Source organism: Eutrigla gurnardus (genome assembly GCF_963514095.1).
Source record: "Eutrigla gurnardus genome assembly, chromosome: 21".
Lineage (NCBI taxonomy): Eukaryota > Metazoa > Chordata > Actinopteri > Perciformes > Triglidae > Eutrigla > Eutrigla gurnardus.
Window position 1 is genome coordinate 18,153,552 of NC_139932.1, and position 24,878 is coordinate 18,178,429.

The following is a 24,878-nucleotide window of genomic DNA, read 5'->3' on the forward strand; positions in this document are numbered from 1 at the left end:
CATGCCCCGAAGCGAGCACTTCGCTCCTCTACTTCAGCTGGCCGGCTGGTACCACCATCGCTGAAATCAAACAAATGTCGCTCAGCAAAGTCCAGACTCTTCTCTGTTCTGGTCCTCAGTGGTGGAACGAACTCCCGACTAATGTCAGGACAGCAGAGTCATTTGCCATTTTCCGAAAAAGGCTCAAGACTCACCTGTTCAGACTTCACCTCGACTCTACATAGCATGACCCACTAACACCCCCCCCCCCCCCCCCCCCCAAAAAAACCTTACCTATAGCACTCTGATCGTAGCACTGTTGTTCTACTAGTACTAGTTTACTCAGATGAGGATCTAACACTTGTTCTATTTTTAGCTCTTACTTTATCGGCAATGATACGGTTTCTTTGTTTCCTTCTTTTGACAAATGTACTTATTGTAAGTCGCTTTGGACAAAAGCGTCTGCTAAATGACCTAAATGTAAATGTAAATGTGTTATAAATATATAATTAATATAATCTATTTTAATAATTCTAGTAACATATTATGTTATAATATAGAGTCAAATTTACATTTATAATAATAATAATAATAATAATAATGCATTTTAATACATTTATAAAAATGTATGTTGCCAACAAGATAAGAACCGTTAACCCTTTTCTGTAAACCAGATTAGAAATAATTTAATTAAACATTTCACGGAATATTGCATTCATAACTCGCTGATTAAATTCCCTAATTGAGCGGAAAACCGTATTAATTAGAGCTGTGACGCTCTTACATTCACACCGGACTGCTGCGTCATCAGTGGCCCTGAAGTTGACCTGCGTTGGCCCCGCCCACTCGTGACGCTGATATCCTAGCAACCGGCTCCCTCTGTTCTCCTCTCATTGGTCCATTGTTGGATTTCCGCCATATTCAAAAAACCGAGTCACGAGCCTCCGCTGTTAGTTGTTGTAGCGTAGCTAGACTAGTAATAGCCCGTTAGTACGGTTGTTATTACCGATTAAAAACCCGGTCTAGGACTTTAAAATATGGGTGAAACCGGCGACGTCCGAGCGGAGGACCCGAAGAGACCACCGAGCCCCCGGGACCTGAAGAGGAAGTGTTCAGCCGACGAGACCGGGTCCCCCCTGGACCACAACAACAGCAGGAGTCTGAGACGGTGAGTCCACATGCCCTCCCAGTCCAGACCAGTAAAACCGACATAACCAAACGGGTCTCGGCTAGTTAGCCCGGGACCACATTCACAGATGAGCTAACGGTGGCTAGCACGCGTTAGCTTGGCACGTCACTACGTTAACGTCACGTAGCGGGGATTTTGTGTTCAAATAAATGTTTTAAAGCTCACTATTAACCACGTTAGTACGAGTTGTGGTTCCCAACGAGCTTCCAAGTCCTCAAAACACGCATACAAGTTTGTCTTTACACGGTTTTTTAAAACGGTGTGTTTGCAGTTGCGTCCCACCGCCGCTAGGTGTCAGCAGAGCGCCACTGAATGGACGCGGCTTCCCAGTGTTTTGGGATTTCTGTATGCAGCAATATGGCATATATCTAGTTAGGAGTATTTCTAGTCAATTATGCACATAAATACTCATTAATCTGACTTAGAAATGCAGAAGAGTATTTTTTAGCATTAGTCCTGGTTCCAGTTTTGAAGGGGATCGGGGTTTTACTCTGCAGAATTATGCTTTTATTGCTTTGTTTTGTTTTCTCACAGCAGGTTTGGCCTTGTGATATTATCAATATGTATACAGATGCACTGATTTTTTTTAGGTCGTTTTTTTACTTTTAATCTTTTGATATCAGCTGATAACAGTTTGTTTGTGAAAATCCTGTTCTGGATTAAGATTTTAAAATCTTTCATATTAGATATTTAATAAAAACCTAAACAAATAAACCCTTAAAAAAATAAAACAATTGTCGTAAATATAGTGGAGGTTCAGGTAGATGTTTTTATTACATAATAATAACTTTTATTCGCAAAGCATCTATTTTAAGGAGGTTACCAAGTGCAAAAAACGTGAATAAAACAACAACCAGCAATAGAAACAAGTTTTTAAAACATGAAACCCAGTGTCCCAGCAGTGTTTGTCCCAGCAGTGTTTGTCTCTGTTTAACTTTTAGTTGTTATTCTGGATCGGGATCATTCTCTCCTCGTGTATTCTCTTTAATTCATTGGCCATCCATGTGACCACTTGAATAAAGAGTTCATGTTTGTATCAATACAAGGAGATTTATCTGCTGAGTTCATAGTAACATAACAGCGTAGCGTATAATAATAGCAATCAGTATGTTTTGGGGATAATAAACCCTCTGAGAGAGTTTATACTGGACTTTTCCAAAAGGCTTTTCCATGCCGGGTGCCAAAGTGGCCGAGCCCTGCCCCATGAGTGCCCGACCGGCTCCGCAGACAAACATGGAAAAACATCGCCCGATATTTGACCTCCGTAACAAGGTTTACATGGAAAAAAAGCATAAATGTTGAGCGATGGAAAATCAGCCCTGATTTCCCAAATGAGGCTGGCATTTAAAACGCTGGACCTGCAGAGGAATCTGCGTTTTAAGGTCTTAGTGTGTTTTTAAATCAACTTCACATCGTCCAACAGCTTTCTATAGTATCAGTAAAGATGAACAGGGGGGCGTTCAGTTTCAGAGTTCCCTTGAACAAACAAGGGCAGGGCCGGCTGGGATGCTGATCCACTGACTCACAAGCTTCCCTCCAAACGAAAGAGCAGGTAAAAGACCTTTGAACGTGGGTGACGAATGTGAAACAATCGTGTATTCATTACAATAGTTCCACACACTCCATCTGAGAAGCTCCTCTTACAGGATGAGTCTCCATCCAGTGAGTCATTTTACATAAAAATACATGTTTTAATGATTTCACTACAGGCTTTAACAGGTTAGAATTAAATTCAATCAAAATATTATTGATAATCAGTAGTTTATTTTGAAGAATCACAGAGAGTGGTTTTGGTTTCTCTCTTGGAGGCGCTTTTGAAACGATAACAAATGATAAAGGCTCTTGGGGCGATTTAACCGTAATAAGTTGATCGTGAATTTTTGGTTGTCGGGATAATCGTGAATTAGAAGTTCATTGTTTTGCAATCTGATGATGGATTTCGGGACTTTCCGGGTCATATTTCATCATCTTGGCAGAGACGCTCTCCTATTACAAACATCCTCATCTGATCTCGGAACAGCTGTTTGGATTAAGGCAGCGAGACATCAAGTAGATTAGCGGGGAAGAGGGTGGTTGTGTTTAATTGCCGCGAGGCCTCTTCATCTGAGATTCCCAGCATGCCTTTCTGCCGCCAGTGTGACAAACTGGCCGGAAGCCTGATGATATAACCTCCAACGACGAGCGTCGGCTCCTCTGGAAGTTCTGCACATTCCTCAGAAGCTTCCTGTCGTTCAGCAAACTCCTGCTTCTCCGTTAACTCGCCGCCGTCATGTGACCCGATGCCGCTTTTAAGTGGGTATGTGATGACTCATGGATGACCTCATCAAGATCTACCAATCGGTTGATTTCCGTAGAATTGAGGCTGCGACCACCGAGTCGTATTCTGTTGATTAATCGATCTAAGTTACAGTTGAAGGCACTTCAGCGTCGGCTTCACTTTTCCAAACCGGAGGTTGGCCTCCTGACAAGCCCAACGTGGACGAACACACACACACACACACACACACACACACACACACGTGATTGTCAGGTTAATTCAGCACTTGTGACAGTGAAGCCTGAACAACACCTGCAGTGACCCCTGACCTCTGACCCCTGACCTGCCTCCGGGACACCCAGGCGGCTCTCTGTTATCGTCACTCTACCAACATGCTTGTTTATCTATAAACACACCGTACAGTAGCTTCCTGCGTGGGTGGTCCTCGACAGGAAGCTGAACTCTGACCTTTAATGAATTCAACTCGTTTTATCATGTTTTATGTGTTTATGTGTGTTTAACAGGGTACAGTCGTGTATGAGCTTTATTCTTACTGAGAGGCTTGTTTGAGTCTTCAGTGGATTTTCACACTTCAGTTCACACTGCAACGTCTACTTGTTACTGTTTTATTGCTTCTTCTTTTCTTAATCCCAGACACAAATCAAATACAGTAACTTTAAAGTCCAAAATATAACCATCATGTTGCAGCAGCTTCTTGATCGTGTTGGTAAATGTAACCGCAAATGTTTAAAATTAAGAATATTCCCAGAACTTCATGCGATCTCATGGGATATCTATTAGTTGAATGTCTAATTGTTTAACTATTCATTATTCAAATATCTGCGGTGGATTCTCTAAACGAGTGACTCAGCTAATCGTGTCCGTGGAGCTCTTCACGCCGTCGGAGGTGTCGGAGCAGCTGCACGTAGAGCTGCTGGCTATAGATGGACAGTTGGCGGCATCCATGATAAACACCAACTGGAGGTCTTACCGTGAAGCTGGAATGACTCGGCCTTACGAGCAGCACACACACACACACACCAAGAACGAGTGTTTCTGAGCAGCGCTGCATTCCCCGGATGCTGAAGCCCCGTCATTGACACTCAGACATTATGCATCTCCAATATTACCAAACACCTTTGATTCACGCCGCCGCCTCCCTGGAAACGCACTCCACGACGTCTCAACACGTCAAACGCTTGTTCGCATTGCAGCGTTCAATCGTGTCGACATTTATTTTTTTTTACAACGTGATTAATGTGAAGTCAAGCGGAGGATTCTAGATCATAAGAGGCAAGAGTGGATACGGGAAGTGTTTAGAATAAAATGGAAAAACACTGAAGTGTGGAGAAACAGTCAGGTTTTCACTTTCAAGTTGGGATTTTTAGGTTTTTAACTGGATAAACTTTATTCTCAGCAGCTTCGTTTTTGCATTTATATTTGCATTTGCAAAGAAATATTTATTTAATATTTATAGTGAGCCACGTACGCCAGTCAAGTTCCCATTAAAGTATTTCATCAGTGTGAAATGTCGCTTCAATAAAGATCTATGAGAAGGACTCCCAGTATGCGTGGCTGGTTTTTGTGTTTGGTCTGGGTGGGGGGTTCAGTCTACTGTGGAGTCCCAAATAAGGCAACGCTGCCCCCCTTTCCCAGCAAAAAGAGACATTTGGCCGACGTCCAGCTCCCTGGGAGGGACGAGGTGTGAGATAAATGAGTCCTCCTCCAGGAGGACGGCTGAGTGGTTGATGAGGCTTCTTCTTTTGTTTAGTTTGCGGTCGAGGAAGTGGACCAGGGGGGGTCACCATGTTCCCCTTCCCACCCTGATCTGTCAGTCCTGGTCTGTCAGTCCTGGTCTGAGTCGGAGGCTCCACCATGCTGAGGCTGTGGTAGGTAAACCCCCCCCCCCTTTACTCACCCTTTGGTCAGCGTGGTGGACTCTGTGGTCCAGGTCCATCTGAAACCTTCTCACAGTTTCTGAGTCATGTTTGGTCTCCATTGGTGGGTTTTGAGGGTGCACTCGTGAGGTTCTGAATCACATCGTAGTTCTGACCCCCCGTCTGGTTCTGGTTCTTCAGGTCTCTGCGAAGAGGAAGCTCCTTCACCTTCCTCACCCCGGGACCACAATGGGACTTCAGTCTGGTGAGTAACAGTAACTCATATTCCTTCATGTCATACGAGGTCACCTGCAAGAGACCAGCATACGTTACTGTTTATCACTAAGAGGTGGTGTAACATTTACATATTTCATTTCAATAATCGGGATAATCGGGAAAGTTTAGCTCATAATCATGGTGGAGAAGTGACAAATAGAGCCTGATTTCTTTTGTTTAAATATGGAAATATATTTATTTGTTTATCCTTTAGTTATCCAGGGAGACTTTGCTATTCATAATAATCTTATTTAAGATTATTTATATATAAATATATATATATTTTAAAAAATTCAATTTAAACAGAACCAGGGGAGCGGGAGGCAATACTCAAGGAAAAGACTCGGGGGGGGGGGAAACTTTTCTGAGATTTAAGTCGTGCATTTATGTGAAAATGTTTTTTTTCTAACCAACAATAACCCTTATACGCAGTCGTAGATTTTAGTATGTTTAAGTGCAATATATGTTTCAAGCACATTTTAATGATTATCAGGATAATATCGCAATTATTTTACAAATTTTTCAGTTTCACATCGGCTACTCATAATAAATCAAAATACCCAGAACGTGCCAGGAGGTCCACCGCTAAAACACGAAGAGCTGAGCAGCCAGAAAATGACCTGCTTTATTTACGTTACATACGTTACATAATTCAGTACATGTATGAGGTATGTACGGTATGTTCATGCACGTTTACCATCAGCACATCCCCCCCTCCCCCTGGCTTTTGGCTGACTCCTGGCCTGGTGCATGCTGGGAGTTCACTTGTACAACGGCTTCCCGTCACAACGCTGCGTTTTGGCTTTAGATCTCGCCGCTGAGTTTTCAACAAAGTCTCAGGAATGACAGCGCTGTTCACTGTCACGGCGACGGACGGCGGCTTCCCATTGGCCCGCGGCCCGAGTCACATGATTAACCATCCAGACCCGGAGGACAAAGGTCTGAGTTCCACTGAACGTTCTCTGTTTTATTGATTTGTGTTGAATATACAACCTTATAACTCATAATCAGGGTTGGTATGGTGCTTGAAATCCTTGAAAACACTTGCATTTTAGTGTGGTGTTTTCAAGGATTGAATTTAGGGTTGGATTTAGAATAAAGTGCTTGAAATGTCTGTTCTAAGTGACGACTTCTCAACTCATTGTGTTGTAAGTGCAGCATTGAAGTTGTGTTCCTGGCCTGCTCGAGACCTGGACCTGGTCTCGATACTCAACCTTCGCTTAGCAATTGCCAGCCCCGTGATCCTCTGGGGATTGTAGAGAAATCTGCAGACATTCCCGGCTCCTGCGTCTATCAGCATCTAATACCTCGGCGCGGTGACTGTGACGGCCGTTTCTTCTGAAGGCCGAACATCGTGTATCCGGAGACCAAAGTGCTGGATCAAGGAAATCCAGCCTGCTCCGATTCCCTCCTCCTCTACCAGAGGAACATAATGGCCTACAAACCGCTGCCGTCTTTAATAGACCGGCCTTGCTTGTGGTTTACAGGCGGCCCTAAAAAAAAAACGAAACTTGCTGATTGGAAACAGAAAAAGACGGAGCAGATTAGACGGCGAGCGGCGAGGAGGCATTCTGGGGGTTTACAGCTGCCCCCGAAACACGATCCGACGCTCGTAGGAGGATGAGAAATAATAATACAAATAAAAAAGCAGCGTCCAAACGGCTCTTTATCTCGTGCCAGCCTGCTGCCTTTGATTTTGCAAAAAAAAAAACGGGGCACACTTAGCTCATCCACCATGTGGGCCTCGTTAGCTCGCCCCTTCTCAACCCCCCTTTGGTCATTTATCAATCTGCCAAACGGCAATAAAAGAATCCTGGAAGTGTCTTTGTCTCATTTCCCCTCTTATCTCAAGCTTCAAGGGTCTTTTTTGCCAAGACTTTGAATAAAGTTTGGCCAAGTCTCAGGGCTTTGAAGTGGTTTCGTGGGGTATTTTTTTAATCCACCCCTGGCGGGGGCAGGTGGAGGTGTGGTTGTCTGGGTGCATTTAGCCTCCGGGCGAACCTGTTGGAAGATGGCGAGCATTCCTCGGGCGCTTGGTGCATTCTCTCAGACTACATCAGGTACGAAGAAGCCTCCGGGAGAAGGGGGGTGAGTCGGGTTTCCAAGCCGATGCCAAGGTGCAGCACATCAAACCACACTGCCATTTGGTGGAATGTGAGGGTAATTAACAACAGCAAGGAGTCAGATTCTCAGATTCTGGTGGTTTTTTTTTGTCTCATCGAGCAACAAGTTCAGGCGTCCAGACGTCGGGCTGAAGATCGGCGAGCAGCATTCCAGCTTTAATCAGCCGGCGTGATTTAAAGGCGTCTGGCTTCTCACACAAACATCGGTAATCGTCACGGGAAGGCCTTCGTTCGTTTCAACAGCAATTCATATCCCAAAATGAGAAGACTCCTCGGAGGATTTATGCCGCTGAACCCTCGGTAACACGCAATGCAACCAGCGTGCCGCCTCCCCAGAGGATACTCCTCCAACTCCCCCGGGAGAGATTCTCACGTAGAACAGCTGGATCGTGCCCCTGCAGATACACCGTGCTGCTTTGATGTTTTTTTGCGTTGCAGCTGTCTCGGATAGCACGTGTTTGGTAACATGAATGTTTTTTTACTAGCTCTTTAATGGGTTATTTTACGGGCCGGGCTCAACAACGAGGCTTGTCCAGAAAGACTGAAACGTCTGGATAGTAAATCTACAAGTGGTGAAAACAAATTCAACACATTTGGGGATGGAAGTAGCGAAGTAGTGTACTCACGATAAACTAACGGAGGTCAGCTGGGTGTTGAAACTCCAGATTACTTATAAAGTAAACTTTTGATTTTTTTGTCATTTGATAACCGCTAATTAATTAACAGTTCATATTAAAGTAAAATTGATTGAACCCCAGTTTGATTAAGTTTCAAACACGCACTTTTGCAGCCGACTAAATGGGCTACGTATGAAGCTTGACCCTTAGGAACCTGCCGGTCTCCACACCAATGAGCTAATTGGGTAATTAGTTGGTTCAACAACTATACGTTACTTGGTGTGCATCCGAGTTGAGGCTTCGCTGAGTCTCGCCCCCTTCGAATGCTTTCGGCCAATCTGAACGCAGCACCTGACCAGCGGCCCAACAGCTATCCGGCTGCAATCATTTCAGATTTTACTGGTTTTCAGGCTGGATTTTGTAGATTTTGAGCTGCTCATGGGTAAGCGTTTTCAGATTGGAAGGAAATCAAAAATCAAACCCTGAAAAGCTGCGGATGAACCTACGTGGACGACGTCCGCAATCCCAGTTCAAGCCCTCAAGCATCAACAAGCACAGCTGTCTGCTCCACGGTAAGTCACTCCTTTTAATAATATTCTAATGAAACCACCACGTTATGTTATCGTGTATGTTAGCTGGTTATCATAAGGTGAATTAGCTATCCATAGCGCCAGCGTTGGCTAAGTTATAGCGATATAGGTTGCTAATGTTGCTTGTTCAAAGTCTGTGATCCTAGATCACGCTCTCTTAAAAGAAGACGAAGCCAGATGTTGTTGTTGTTGTTGTTGTCTGGTTTCTTTCTCGTGTCTCCGCTTCGGACTTTTGTTTCGTGTCTCTGTGTTTCATGTGGTCTTAAATCAGGACTTTAGAGAGAAAGTTCTCGGGTGTGGTGGAAGAAGTGAATGCTGGGAAATCATCCATAGGGTTAGATGTTGTCGGCCGAGTTACAGCGGGAAGTCTTTACATTGGGTTGATGTCCCGTTTATGAAAGTTTTTTTTATCATTATTATATTTTTGTGTTCCCAGAGTGAAGCGGAGAATCGATGCCAGATGAAACCTGGGAGGAAGCCGAGGGATCGGAGAGCCTTTCCTGCATCGAGAAGAAAACAAGCTCTTAGAGCTCCTAACCCCGCTAACACCAGAGGCTGTAAACAAATAGCAGCTTCCCAACACTGCACGGGGTTCACTTAACATGAATTTAATAAAAGCTGTGCACGTTTTTCAGATTACCGGCTAATGAAACGGCCTCACGAACAAACATGACATACAAATCTTTGCCCTGTAGGATTAGCTTTCAAATATCAAATGTGTAACAACTAAACACATAAAGGTGGAGAAATCAAGCTCACTGTTACTGCAGAGTCGGGCTTATTCCCACCAATTGTGTCCCTGTTAGCTTGGTATTTTAGAGAGAGAGAAAAAGAAGCCGTTTCCGAGCAAGAATTTATACGATGCAAAATCAAAGCCCTGCTGAAAGGTCCCTCCAGATCAAGAGTTTCTCTTTTAGACGGATGAGATGGAGCTTGGCCTTTTTATCTGAACATTCCTCTGGTTGGCCAAAGCCTCGAACGCCCCAGACATGCTGACATGACAAAGTAAAGACGTTTAAACTTCTAAAGCCATTGTGTATTTCTGCGATCAATATGTTTTTTAGTTCTCTTTAGTGTTCAACCATTGTAATCCTCTACATGCCACATTTTGGCATTATCTTCCAATTCTGAGTTGGTGAATGATTTTGTATTGTAATACATTTTTTTTAAGTGTTAAACATGAGTGCTAAGAAATGACAATAAATACAGCTTGAGTCTTGATGAAGTTTTTCTCAGCTGCTTTAACGGCTTGGTAGCGGCTGGCTCACAATTATCCTGTTTTATTACGATTCACATTATCCTAATAATCGTCAAAATATGTCCTGGACTTGCTTAACATTTTGTAAAGAAAAACGTAATATTTTAGCCTAAAACGAACCTTCAATGTGTAGTGTGCATGCCGGGCCAGTAGGTGGCAGTGACACTTTTGTAATAGATGGACTTTCCAGAGTTGCGTATTCAAAAGATTTCACGATGGAACCCGGTAATTTGCAGCCCCCCGAGGAATGCCTGTAGTCGCGTCCAGAACGTAAAAATACTTGCGTTCTTATTTTACGTTAAAAACGTAGTCGTGTAAACGGCCTCCCGTAACGTCCACTTCTGGCAGAACAATGAAATCTTTCACACTCTCGGTTGAACTCAACACACTCTCTGTCTCTCTCTCTTCCTGTCAAACAGTAAATATTGATCTTTACTTCTTTGTTTTTCACCAAAATGTACGAGTTGAACATTTTTTCGCGTCTGGTTTGGTAATCCACTGTAATCCGGTCCCGGGGTCGGACTGACCTCGTCTTGTCAGGTCAAAGAGGTTTTTTCTTTTTCTTTCTTTTTGAACATCCAGAACCATGATGTTGTCACGGTAACATGAAACAGTGATATCGGTCGAAGGCTCGTTCGTCCGCCTGCCAAGAAAAAACAGAAGAAAAAAACCCTCATTGTTTGCGGTGTTTATCGGATGCTGCGTTGATGTCGTCAGCATACATCTGCACACTTTAATGTAACCTATAACTGTGTGTGTGTGTGTGTGTGTGTGTGTGTGTGTGTGTGTGCTGACTCGTCGTATTTACGTGGAACCAGCCTTTTTGAACAAGTCGCAGCTCGGAGCGTGTTGTTGCTGCTGACGGAAGGATTTCCAGAGGTGGCAGGAACACGACGGCTAATTTTCTTCTCCCTTTTCCTTCGCTGTGTCTGTTTTTATAGAGAGATTACTACAGTGTTGTGTTTTTTTTATTATCTCGAGCTTAAGGCAATATTTAACTTGGACGGGAAGCCTTTACGCTTAGCACGCAAACTTCAGAGACAATGAGCTGCAGACTCGGGGGGGGGGGGGGCATCATTCAGGCTTTTCTTAGTCCCGGTCGACGTTTACATAACCTACTCCGAATGTTATTCTGCTCTCACCAATACCGTCCAATCAGCAGAGTCCGGTTCAAAACCAACAAGGTAGCTCAGAACAGGTCTGCTTATTGAACTTTGGGATTACAGTCATTGTCCAAACACCAGGTCGATTTTATTATGAGGGTCGCCAAGTAAATTAATTATGTAACATTTATATCTGAAGTTCCATGTCGAGCCACAGGGGCCGTCGCTTAAATGTTCAACCAATGTGAAAGGCTAGTGTATATTCTGTTTAACAAGGAGTTAAAGTATTCAACACATGTTTTCAATGTACAGAGGGGCGAAGTCACCATGAATTACACATGTTTGTCGTCGTATCATTTTGTTTTGTGTGAAATCGTACGTATGTCGCAAACACGTCCGTTAGCTAGCTAACTTGGATACGTTCCATCGCAAATGTAACGTTATCTCACCCGATGTGTTTTATCCTGCGATTATTTTATCAAAATATGACTTTTCTTGATGAATAACATGTATGTTTGAATGTTTTTAACATCATATTTGTACCTTTTTGTATTCACAGTACAACTCAAACGCGATTTTAAAAAGGTTTTTGACTGTTGCCGTGGACTGCCGTACAAATTAATTCCAGAATAAGATCCCATGGGGGAAAACCCCGGAAGGGGACCTAGCCTCTTGATATCTCTTCAAAACAGCTGTTTTATGTATTCACGCTAACGCAAGCTGACATGGAAACGGTCGGGATCGTTCATCTACATAAAATCCGATCTTCTCACCGCAGGAATTAAGAAAATCTTTTGAATTGGAAAAACCTGTATTGTGATATGTTATTGTCCTTAATGGCTAATGTTGGCACAACATTACGTAAAAGTTATCGTGGTTAGCCGTCTTGTTCTGGTATCTAAATAGAAGGTATAGTTAGCTTGTCAGTAACTTTGCAGCTCTGTTGTCAGACTCCCATTGACCATTCATTGCTGTCGTTTACCTCCTGAAATGCATGCTGGGAGAAATATCAATAAAGATTGCTGAGCTGACGGCTCATAAACTGTAACCGATGTGGGAAAGCAAACAGGTTGACCGGCCAGAGAGGAAATGCCCCGAACCAACACAAACAGCCCCCCCTCTCCCCTCCAGACCATTATGAGCCCATTGATGATCCTCACCTCGCCGGTCCATCAGGTCTAGCCTCCCTAATGGAGCACAGTAACGTCTCGTGTCCCCTAGGCCACCAGAACAAACCACCATCCTCACCTGCTAACTGACTGGCGGTCCACGCCTAGGTGTAAACCCTAATGAACCACTTCCTGGTCCCAGCAGGACCTCCAGCTGTGTCTGTGGCAGCTTTACAACAGAGCCACGGGGGCAACGAGCGTAATTGGCCTGAAGTACGAGCGGGGAGGGGGGGTTCGGCTGTTAAAGGGAGTCTACTTGTTAGTCTCGCGTTGGCACCCAGACAAAGATGTGTACTTAACCAGAAACCTTCAACAGGGGGTCTGGGACCCCTAGTGGGTCCGCAGAGTTAATGCAGGGTCCCCTAAATGATTTGATCCCAAAGTAAATATGTCCAAAAATTCACCTGAACATCAATACAGCCTATATTAATCAAATATAAATCTTTGTTTGTTTAATATTATGTTGAGAAATTGTGACGTAGAAATGCAAAAATAGAATAAAAATATTAATCTCCTTATTATTTTAATGCACTACACAATATTATTGGCCCGTTTAATAAGGAACATTATATGAGAGGCTTTGGGGGTCTCTCCACTGGGTCTCTATAGGCCTTGGGGGTCCCTCCACCAGATCTCTGTAGGCCTTGGGGGTCCCTCCACCGGGTCTCCATAGGCCTTGGGGGTCCCTCCACTGGGTCTCTGTAGGCCTTGGGGGTCCCTCCACTGGGTCTCTGTAGGCCTTGGGGTCCCTCCACTGGGTCTCTGTAGGCCTTGGGGGTCCTTGGCCTGAAAACGTTGAAGACCTCTGCTTTACAGCAAAACAGGGGATTCCTCAGAAGTCCCAAATATGATCTCCAAGACATTCAGTCCACGGGGAGTCTGAGAGGAGAAACATGAGTTTATTTAAGCCTCCTTGTGCATCATAGCACCATTTAATGACATCCTCATGTTCTAGTGATGCACGTTGAATATTCCAGCTAACTTCCTGTTTCCCTTCGTTTGTCCACAGAAGCGGAAGCGGCGAGAGAAGGACGACGGTGGCGGCGACGCCGTCAGCCTCTGCAGCTTCGACTTTAAGGTGAGACACGTAGAAAACACGTATAAATCACAGCGGGGCTTTCCAGTGTTTAAAGACGTGGGAAACGGTAGCGTTTCACAGAAAACACCTCCACCGACCTCAGACCGGTTCTGGAGGTTTCTGTTATCGTTACGGTAAACGTCTGCAAAGTGAAGCTTCTTGTTCAGGAAGTAAACTTGTTCTTGGCCCGGAGCCGGTTTTTGGTGTTTAGTCACCGTCCGTTCATACGTTCACCCAGAATCCATCAATGACTAAGAATTAAACCTGAAAGGCCTTCATCAGAAATGATTCAAAATATATAGATTTTATGAGTGAAATGGTTGGTTTGCTTCAAAGAGAAGACAAGTATTCGTATAATGAGTTCCTAATTTAATGTACCTTAAGTGCGTCTCACGTTTACCCAGAGTTCACGCTGGTGTACGTACTTCATGGTGTAGTGTACGTACTTCATGGTGTAGTGTACGTACTTCATGGTGGTGTGTACGTATTTCATGGTGTAATGTACGTACTTCATGGTGTAATGTACGTACTTCATGGTGTTGTGTACGTACTTTATGGTGGTGTGTTCGTACTTCATGGTGTAGTGTATGTACTTCATGGTGTAGTGTACGTACTTCATGGTGTTGTGTATTTACTTCATGGTGTAGTGTACGTACTTCATGGTGTAGTGTACGTACTCCATGGTGGTGTGTACGTACTTCATGGCGTTGTGTATGTACTTCATGGCGTTGTGTATGTACTTCATGGTGTAGTGTACATACTTCATGGTGTAGTGTACGTACTTCATGGTGTAGTGTACGTACTTCATTGTGGTGTGTACGTACTTCATTGTGGTGTGTACGTACTTCATGGTGTAGTGTACATACTTCATGGTGTAGTGTACGTACTTCATGGTGTAGTGTACGTACTTCATGGTGTAGTGTACGTACTTCATGGTGGTGTGTATTCACTTCATGGTGGTGTGTATTTACTTCATGGTGTAGTGTACGTACTTCATGGTGTAGTGTACGTACTTCATGGTGTAGTGTACGTACTTCATGGCGTTGTGTACGTACTTCATGGTGGTGTGTACGTACTTCATGGCGTTGTGTACGTACTTCATGGTGTAGTGTACATACTTCATGGTGTAGTGTACGTACTTCATGGTGTAGTGTACGTACTTCATGGCGTTGTGTACGTACTTCATGGTGGTGTGTACGTACTTCATGGCGTTGTGTACGTACTTCATGGTGTAGTGTACATACTTCATGGTGGTGTGTACGTACTTCATGGTGGTGTGTACGTACTTCATGGTGTAGTGTACGTACTTCATGGTGTAGTGTACGTACTTCATGGTGGTGTGTTCCTACGTCATGGCATTGTGTTCGTACTTCATGGTGGTGAGCTCAGACCGCTGTGTTAGAAAACCACATAAATCCATGGCGTGGGCGTAAAATGAACACAAAGCCTCGTCAGAGCTTTTCCCCGGAAAGATGATTTTGTAATAACCGAAGGACCCAAACAGTCTAGTTTCAACCCGTTCGCCTCTCCCCTTTGAGACTGTCTGTGATCGGTCCTGGGTCCACATGAGACCAGCAGAGACCATCAGCCCAGACCTCTGCAACCAGTCGGGTCAGGCGCTGTGATTTAAGTAAACAAAGCTCCCCTGGGGGCCACGCCCTGATTCATATCGCAGCGTTCCGCTCTGACTGATCTCTGATCTCTGATCTCTAATCTCCCACTGACGGAGTTGGAGCAGAAACCCCCGTAAACCACACGGCTGCTGGTTTACTCTAAACGGCTCTTAACTTACAGTCACAACAGGAAACGGCTCTCCTAGCTTAGTTTTTATTGTGTAAAGTTTGAATCAGATTTTCTATATTTGAGGCTGCAAAATTATTGATTAGCCGTCCGATATCCAAAACCATTACACGTTCACTTTGATCATATGAGAAAGAAATGCAATAATTAAGAGAATGTTCTGTGTGTTTTCTTAAAAAGTGATGAAACAATTAACTACGTTTTTGGGGGGATTTTTTTGATGCACCAGACTTCAACACATGACTTCATATCTGTCTCCATCGGTATCACAAAGCGTCGGCAGTTTCACCGTCGCCCCTAGTTACCGCTCCGTGTTTGTTAGCAACCAATCAAACGCCGGCGAGTCGAGTCGAGGCCCGAGCACGTCGGTCTGGTTCTTGTTATTGTTTCTAGAGGGAAAGGTTCAGATCTCTCGTCTGCATCTCTATCTCCTCCTCTGTGTTTAACCCGGAGGAGTGGAGGTATTTATAGAGCTGTTTGTGGGGTTCATAATTATAATTAGTCAATCTCTCCATCACGCCCCCTGTCTGCTGTAGGAACACGTCTGAACCCTCTGGGGAGGGTTTACATTTTTCAATGTTTTTCAAATCAAAAATAATATAATACCTTGCAAAAATCTTGTGCAGGCATCCATCTTCTCGTTCTGCATGTTTCTCTATCCTTCAGTCCTGCCTCGTGCTGTTGCCGGCCTCCGCCAGCAGAGGGCAGCACCTCCAACCCCCCCTTGGCTGTTTTAAGCCCCGTTTGTCAGCGTTTCTTTGCTGCCAGCTGTTCTGAGGCCCTTCGCCTCCTGCTCCCCCTCCAGGCCTCGGGGTTCATCCCCGCCTGTCACGGCATCGCTTAGACGGCGGTGAACCTGCATTACTCACCACTCAGACTGCTGTCTGTATAAACGTGTGTGTGTAAATCACGGCTGCACTCCAGCTGTAGATCTGTAGCGTGTGACGGGGGGACGAGCGGGCGGGCGGGGTTCAGTATTTATAGACGTACAGCTGATTCAGCCCCAGGTCTCCCCATGCAGCTTCATGAGTCACAGCTTCACGTAGCGTCTTCTCCATGCACGCAACCGACTACATTCACTTGTTTAATTGGTCTGACTCGTCAGTCTGCAGGGTTCGTTCTGAGACACTCGAGACCACCTGGTCCATAAGGGGGGGGGGGGGGGGCGATGTAGACCTGCTGGTCCCCCTTTCGGGACCGCTCACGTCAACAGACTCCCAGAAAGAACACCTCGATCCGCATCTGTGTTTTTGTCACGCGCAGGAACGGCATGAGGCCTGGTTCACACCTCCATGTTGACCCATCTGCCCAGAACACACACACGCACACACACACACACACACAGACACGCACACACACACACACACACACACACACACACACACACACACACACACTCGGCCTTGCAGCACCTCCACTTGTTGCTGTGCATTTGTGCACCAGCTGTATGAGGGTGTTGAATCTGTGTCTTCAGGCGTCGTTCAGCCATGTGACCCCCCCCCCCCCCCCCATCATCACATGCATGAAAATGTTTGATTCCGGCTTCTTCATCGCGTTTCTTTGTCTTCACTGAAACCAGTGTTGAATCAACATACAAGACCCCCTCCTCCCCCCTCGACCCGGGGGCTTTCAATAAACAGGTTTCAGTTCAAACATCTGGCAGTGTGTCACACAGCCCCCCCTCTATTGATATTCTAATTGATCACCCCCCGGTCAGCTGATGACACCGATAACGGCTCTGTTTAAAATGGAGGGCAGAAACTGCTTTGATGAGTATTAGTGATTTTTTTTGTTGATCAGGATATTAAACAGAATCGATCATTAGGTTCAAACATCAGAGTGTTTGGATGATCAGTCAGACGGTGATATATCGGTATCAATATGTGCAGATTGTAGGACTCTAACATGTAAAGAGCTGCTAGAACATACATGAACAGCAAGATTAAAGTAATGAGACATAAAGAAACAGTTTTATAGAAGGCAGGCCACTCAGATAAAATGTGTTTTTTAGAAGAGACTTCAAAGTATATAAAGAGAGATAGATAGAGAGATAGAGTGTGTGTGTGTGTGTGTGTGTGTGTGTGTGTGTGTGTGTGTGTGTGTGTGTGTGTGTGTGTGTGTGTGTGTGTGTGTGTGTGTGTGTGTGTGTGTGTGTGTGTGTGTGTGTGTGTGTGTGTGTGTGTATAATTTAGTTTAAATGAATATCAGCTGATGTGTCTATCAGAATCTCATATCTGTGAGCCTCTAATAACTAATCATCAATACTATGATGAGTACTGATTTCCTGAGGACTTGAACTTGGATCTCCAGAGGAATCGAAACCCGTGTTATTGGATAAATCTTCGCTCCCTCATCACGATCGTGCTTGTTTGCGTCAACTCCGTGTTTCTCAGGAAGCTTTACAACATTCTCACTACTGTTTCCCTGCTGGAGGATCAACTCAGCCGGTCCCGCCTCGCTGCTGGCTCCGCCCCCCGTCCCCCCCGCCCGTCCTCCAGCTATAAAGCCCTCCCACCCTCCACCGGCCTCAGAACAAAGTTTAGTCGAGTGTGTGAGGAGGGAAGACTCACAGGGAGGAAGCCGTATTTATTCTATTTAAGGCTTTTATTTTATTTTTCTTCTCCTACATTTTACTCACAGACATTTTTATCTACTTCTTGTTTTTTTTTTGTTTCTGTGATGTGGATTACTTGAAGCAAAAACTCACCCTGGATTAAGACCCAACAAAGAAAAAAGAAGGATATTGTGTTTTTATTGAAAGCTATGGTGGCTTACGATGAACTGGGTAGCTTGGTGCCTACTAAACGGACTCTGCAGGTGATAGACTACCAGAACCAAGCCAACAAGGAGTCCGAGGTGAGACACATGTATAGTGTGTATATATGTGTGTATGTGTGTGTTTGTCCGTAAAAGTTTCTTTTTATTGTGAGTGAATCAGAGCCTCACCCCGGTTCTTATCTTTACCCTGAGGAACGCCGTGTTTGCTTTTTAAGAGGAGACTTTGAACTTTGTGGCCTGAGATTCTTGACTAACCTGGAGAAGTTAATCATTGGATTACACTGCACCCTGCTCCTGTCTGTGGTTGTGTATCCCCCCCCCCCCCCCCCCCTGTCTGTTGTTAAACTGTTGGGATATGGACAGTCGGTACCACATACAGGGAAGCAGTGGAGGGGGGGGGGCTTTGCCTTTCTTTGATGCATATTCAGCCCGAGAGCGTTCAGCTGCAGACGCCTTTAAAAGGATCCAGCTGTTGAAACCAGGTGTGCCCCCCCCCTTCCCTCCATTATCTATGGGAAGAGGTTTGGGGGAAGATGTGGTTCCTCTGACCGTAAACCAGCCGATTAAAAGCAGAAGTCCTGCAGGAGGGTTTACTGAAGTGAATCCACGTGAATGACTCGCCGGTGACCTCCACTCTTTCATTTCTGGTTCAGATCCAGACCAGCTCAAGCTGTGCTGTAATCCCAGAGGGGACACACATCTGGGGGGGGGTTTGAGGGGGGTCTGTGAGGTCACATCAAAATGAGGGGGGGGGGAGCACAGGAAGCACTTTTGGGAAGAAGAAAAAAAGAAGCGCTTGATGTTTATACGGGTGTAGTCTTGGGGTTAGGAGTTTAAGGAGCACATGTGTGCACGATGATGTGCGTCTGGAGGCTTGTGGTCCAGACCAGCACCAGACCCCCCTCCCCACCGGACCCGTCTGGTTTCCTGAAGCGAGCCAGACTGAGCCGCTACGCCGCGGAGGTCCCGGGTCAAACCGCCAGGAATAGAGACTTTCTCCCTCCGTCTGCACTGTTTCACTTTACAGCTGGTAAACAAAGAGTGGTTATTCTGGGGGGGGGGGGGTTCTCAGGGGACAGGGGGGGCTGGCATGCGTTTCCAATATTTACTTTGAGAAACCCCCGTCCCCTCCTGTTACTTCATTCTTCCCCTGATGATATTTACAGGTCTCACACACTAGAAGTCTAGTCCCCCCCCCCTCCCCGCCACTAGAGGGCTACGTTATCAAGTCTGCTCCAGACCAGACCACAGCGTGGATCTGTTCCACAGCTGTGGATCCCGGAGCCTCGCTGGCTGCTCTGTTCCCCAGAATCGCTGAGCGGAGGCAAAAAAGATCCCATTTAGTCCTGAGTCAGGAGGAAACGCACGGCGGCGGCAGATTCACAGAGACCGAGCCCCCGATACTGTCAAGTTCTTACAATGCAAAAAGAAAAGAAGTATCATTTCCGTGTGGAGGAGACGTTTTTGGGAACATGATGACACGTTAACCCTGTGTCATCGTGTTCCCTTTTTCTTCTGGTCGAGGCTCCGCGGGCTGAAATCATTACCTCACATGTTCAGCTCTTTGATATCTGCAGCTTGTTGTTGTTGGCAGGAGGCCGAGCAAGCTCTCTCCTTTCTCTCAGCCTCGGGGCTGGGGGGGGGGGGGGGGGGGGATCACCTGGCCCAGGTGTAGCGCTGCTCTCACGCGAGGTCTTTTTAAAACAGAGAGCCTGTCTCGACTCGCAGCCCTAAACGCCCCCCCCCTCCTCCCTGCAACGCCACACTGTGTAAACACTTACACTGACATATTCACTCCCTGTTTACGACCCCCGCCCCCCCCCCACACACACACACACACTCACAGCCCCGACACGCCATCCGACCATGGCACGGCCCTGGGAAATGCACTTAAAGGGCCGGAGCAATCAGGAAGCATTTATCTGCTGTTTGAGTGACGTGTGTGTGTGTGTGTGTGTGTGTGTGTGTGTGTGTGTGTGTGTGTGTGTGTGTGTGTGTGTGTGTGTGTGTGTGTGTGTGTGTGTGTGTGTGTGTGTGTGTGTGTGTGTGGAACAGCTGAGAGCAGGGTCTCGTGCATTCCTGGCATTCCCCCAGACCCCCTTCCCCTCCAGATCCAGCAGCAGTCAGTAAAAGGGTCTTTGTGCTCCGTTGGGCCGGCTCGAGACTCTTCACATGATGGAGCCAACAGCTGCTTCCTCCTCCTCCTCAGTATCTCCTCCGTCCGCCAGTCTGTCTGGCTGCAGCTCCGTCCAGCTGCTCCGATTTCACGTCCATAATGAGGATTTATGACTGGACTGGATGTGTTTCTGTCGGCCGAGGTCGGGGGTCGTGGATCCGCTCCTCGTCTCCGCGATGAAACTTCCCGACTAACTTCCTCCGTCTTGTCTTTGCCCCGCCAGGAACCCAGCACCAAGCGTGTCCGTCCTCTCGGCAGGGTGACGTCGCTAGCCAGCCTCATCTCTCCGGTGAAGAACGGGGCCGTCCGGCGCTTCGGCCAAACCATCCAGGTAAGCTGAGAGGGGAGGACGCGACCCGGTGGGAGGTCATCTCTGTCCTGTTGTGCGTGTCAAATCAAACCCGACCACCTCCGTTGACCTCTGACCTCTGGGTCTCTCCCGCCTGCAGGCCTCGTTCCGGGGCGATGGCAAGTCGCCGGTCGTGCCCCAGAAGCCCTGCAGCAAGGCAGCGGCGCCCACGCCGCCCAAGAGGAGGAACAGCACGCTGTGGTCGGAGACGCTCGACGTCCACCAGAAGGGAACCTTCTCCACCAAGGAGATAAAACGGCAGGAGGTGAGAAACCGTGGGTTCGACTCCCAGTCTGTGTACACTCTGCTGCCCTACAGACCCACTTCTATTAAATCTCACTGTCGGGGGGGGGAATGACCTGGTTCCTGTTTAGTTTCTACATCCAGTCTCTTTGTAACGATGTCCTGATTAATGTGTTTTTCTAACGAGCATCTCCTCCTCTTCCTCAGGCCATATTCGAGCTGTCTCGTGGAGAACAAGACCTGATTGAAGACCTCCAGCTCGCACGCAAGGTTTGTACTTCTTCTTCTTCTTGAGGCCGAGGGAGAACATATAAAACAAACAGATTAAATCAAACGTCTGGCAGCCTATAAAAAGACGGATTCCTCCTCCTCGCCGTCGGCTCTATTCTTAGCGGCGTGTTGTTGTTTGACGTTGGCTCTGCTCCGGCTCGCAGGCGTACCACGACCCGATGCTGAAGCTGTCCATCATGTCGGAGGAGGAGCTCACGCACATCTTCGGCAACCTGGACGCCTACATCCCGCTGCACGAGGACCTGCTGGCGCTCCTCGCCAAGGCCACGGCGCCCGACGGCACCGTGGGCCAGATCGGACACATCGTCGTCAACTGGGTGAGCGTCCACGCCAACACCACTTATAAAGCTTCCGGAAGGAAAAGGCAGCGTTACTAAATGTGTGCTCTCCCTCCTCCCAGCTGCCCCGGCTCAACGCCTACAAGGACTACTGCAGCAACCAGCTGGCGGCGAAGGCGCTGCTGGACCAGAAGAAGCAGGACCGGCGGGTGCAGGACTTCCTGCAGCGCTGCATCGAGTCGCCGTTCAGCAGGAAGCTGGACCTGTGGAGCTTCCTGGACATCCCACGTTCCCGCCTCGTCAAGTACCCGCTGCTGCTCAAAGAGATCCTCAGGCACACGCCGCCGGAGCACCCGGACGCCGCCAGCCTGGAGGAAGCGGTGAGTCCGACGCTGCCGGATCTGTGCTTTGATGAATTCAGAATAAAGTGCTTGAAATGTGTGTTCTATGTGATGACATGATAGAACAAAGAAAAGGCATCTCATTTAATGTGATGAACAAGTGACATAATAAGTAGACTGAATACTGACCATTGGATTGATACAAATATGGAGTTTACCACAGCTGGAAGGGGCTGGAAAAGCATGGAAATGCACCTGGAAAAGTGCTTGAATTTGACTTGAAAAGGTGTAGGACCCCCGTATCTGACGTTGCCGTGTGTTCCTCTCCAGATCACCATCATGCAGGGCGTTCTGTCGGACATCAACATGAGGAAGGGCGAGTCCGAGTGCCAGTACTACATTGACAAGCTGGAGTACCTGGAGGACCGGCAGCGGGACCCGCTCATCGACCACTGCAAGAGTCTGCTGTGTCACGGCGAGCTGCGCAACAAGAGCGGCACGGTGAGTCCATGCTTCCCCCCATGCCAACACAAGCCCCGCCCCCACCAACACAAGCTCCACCCCCTCCACACGAGGCCGCTCCGCTAACGCTGTCCTCGCCGTTTCCCTTCCAGAAGCTGCACGTGTTCCTGTTCACCGAGCTGCTGGTCCTGACGCGCCCCGTCACCCGCAACGAGCGCCAGTGCTTCCAGGTCTACCGGCAGCCGATCCCGGTGCTGGATCTGGTCCTGGAGGACCTGCAGGACGGCGATGTCCGGATGGGCGGCTCCTTCCGCGGCGCCTTCAGCAACGCCGACAAAGGTGAGGGGCTAACGTTAGCGGCTAACTTTCGGCGGGAAAACACAGAATCGTCCTCTGCCGCTTTAAATCAGTTCGCTAATTATATATATTTTTTTCGTGTTCTTTTCCAGCAAAGAACATTTTCCGTGTTCGATCCCCGGAGCCGAGCACGGCGCAGTCCCACACGCTGCAGGTCAACGACGTCTTCCACAAGCAGCAGTGGCTCAACTGCCTCCGCAGCGCCATCTCCGTCCACCGGCCGCCAGGCGAGCCCTCCACTTTGCCGTCGGCGACGCCTCCGCCCTCAGGCGACGTCCGCTCCAAGCGCCGCCCCTCCTCCGTCTCCGCCATTGTCCACATGGAGGAAGCAGACGAGAACTGCCCGCGGGCGACCTCACAGTCGGCGCCCACCTCGCCGTGTGGAAGCTCCGCCTCCAGCCCCACCTCCACGTCCTCCTCCTCCTCTTTGCTATCGATGACGTCATCGTCGTCGCCGCTCTCCTCGCCGACGTCACACAAAAGCAAAAAGGACAAGAAGTCTCTGTGTTCTTTAGGGAAGAGGAAAGAGACGATGGTGTGAGCGGAGGACAAACGGACCTTCTTTTCGTGTACATAAACGTAAAATCGCGGGCGGAGACGCGTGGGACTCGTATTTATGTGTGTGTCTGCGTGTGTGTGCGTATTATCACAGTGTTTGTGTTACTGTCCTCTTCGGCAGCTATTTACCCTGATCCCCCCCGCCTCACACACACACGCAGTATTCTGGAGACGTGCACGGCGACGGGAATCGAACACACATTGAATCCCATACGCTGAAGCTGGAGGCGGTGCATTCAATCCTGTTTACTATTAATTTGATATTTAAGCGTTATTTTAGACCTTGTTTTGGAGGGGGGGAGCCTAATGAAAGTTTTACATTTTTATATAAAATTTATCGTAGTATTTTTTTAGGTATCATAAAGCAGCACTGTTAGCTTTTTTTTATTTTTATTTTAAATATTTGAGCATGTTTAAAAAAAAGGAGGAGAATCCCCCCCAAAAAGACACCAAAGCTACAAAATTTCTCTGTAAAAGTCTGATTTTTTTAAGATTAATCAGAAGACGCGTCTTATTTTTATACATTCCTTTAACGACAGATGTTAGGACACTTGGATTTAATTTTATTTTCCTGCATTTTTAACTGCAGTCGGAGGCATTAATTTAAATTGACATGTGAGACTCCGGTCTCTCTCTGTTTGAACAAACATCACTATGAAGTGTTGGTTTGTTGTTTGGTAGCAAATCATCTGATGTCAAAATCATGTCGGACAAGAGTTTTGTTTTGACAACAAAATTTTGAACTGAGCCAGCTGACTTTTTCAGAATGAAACGGATCACTTTCAGTGGGGCGTCTTGCATGGAGCTCTAGTTGTGGACAATGTGGGCCGGTTCAATGAAACGGTTTAACGAGCCGGTTTGATGGAAATAAGAGAACGTTGTTGTTGGAAGGATGAAGAGAAACGATGGATAAAGATGTGTTTTTGGAACTGAAATGCAAGTTAAAAAAAACTCCATCAACTTCCCTGTGTAAGTTGATGTGATGTTAAGATGGTTAAGATCAAGTGAGTGTTATTGACGGGAATGAAAAAGTACGTAGGGGAATGAAGACAGAAAAAATAAAGTTTTAGTACGTGACAAGAAGAAGAAGAGATGAGAAGAAGTAAAGAAAAGAAAAGGGCAACTCGCTTGCTACGAACTGTATGTAATTAAAGAAAAATAAAGATCTGTGTAAGATTTTCAACTGAACTTCTGGTTTCATGTGATCATTCACATCAACACGGATACGAGTTTAACATCTGTACGCTGAATATGAAGCTTAAGCCGTTAGCCGGTTAGCTTGGCTTTTAGCATCATGTTCCAGTTCCAGTGTCACTTCCATTTTATCTTATCTTGTTTGTTTAACCGGAACAAAAAAAACAGAAGTATGAAAATGAGTTCTGGTTTTACAGGAAGCTCGTTTATCCTTTTTGTGCTTTGCTGATCAAACAAGATATAACGTTCAATTCAGCGAAGCTCGGATGTGGAAGGCTTCCCCCGATTGTAGTATCTATGCTAAATTAGGACCGAGACCAGTTAACGTGCTAAACTAATTGTTTTCATGCTAAAATAAGTTAGCCGGTTGCCAGTTTACCTGCTAAACTAATTGCCAGTTTTCATGCTAAACTAAGCTAACTGGTTGCCCGTTTACATGCTAAACTAATTGCCAGTTTACATGCTAAACTAAGCTAACTGGTTGCCCGTTTTCATGCTAAATTAATTGCCAGTTTACATGCTAAACTAAGCAAAC

The 24,878-nt window shown here is 46.6% G+C and overlaps 2 protein-coding genes across 2 annotated transcripts; both read left to right on the top strand.

Annotated features, from left to right (window-relative positions):
- Positions 1 to 918: 918 nt before the first annotated feature.
- LOC311032226 (uncharacterized protein) lies at positions 919 to 13,654 on the top strand (the record flags this gene model as incomplete). Its single annotated transcript, XM_084038862.1, has 3 exons — positions 919 to 1,147; positions 5,504 to 5,567; positions 13,448 to 13,654. The coding sequence occupies exons 1-3, from the start codon at positions 1,017 to 1,019 to the stop codon at positions 13,652 to 13,654; spliced, it is 402 nt and encodes a 133-aa protein (XP_083894988.1). The 5' UTR covers positions 919 to 1,016.
- A 4,192-nt stretch (positions 13,655 to 17,846) lies between these two features.
- On the top strand, positions 17,847 to 24,337 carry LOC311032356 (neuroepithelial cell-transforming gene 1 protein-like). Its single transcript, XM_084039076.1, has 9 exons — positions 17,847 to 18,172; positions 20,494 to 20,601; positions 20,720 to 20,884; positions 21,070 to 21,132; positions 21,297 to 21,470; positions 21,554 to 21,811; positions 22,103 to 22,273; positions 22,387 to 22,573; positions 22,684 to 24,337. The coding sequence occupies exons 1-9, from the start codon at positions 18,080 to 18,082 to the stop codon at positions 23,130 to 23,132; spliced, it is 1,668 nt and encodes a 555-aa protein (XP_083895202.1). The 5' UTR covers positions 17,847 to 18,079; the 3' UTR covers positions 23,133 to 24,337.
- The last annotated feature ends 541 nt before the right edge of the window (positions 24,338 to 24,878 follow it).

Bases quoted from the DNA above. Each gene is read 5' to 3' on its own strand.
- LOC311032356 (XM_084039076.1), top strand. From the start codon at position 18,080: ATGGTGGCTTACGATGAACTGGGTAGCTTGGTGCCTACTAAACGGACT. The intron at 21,133-21,296 runs GTTTGTACTTCT...TCCGGCTCGCAG, and splicing joins ACCTCCAGCTCGCACGCAAG to GCGTACCACGACCCGATGCT. The intron at 22,574-22,683 runs GTGAGGGGCTAA...GTTCTTTTCCAG, and splicing joins CTTCAGCAACGCCGACAAAG to CAAAGAACATTTTCCGTGTT.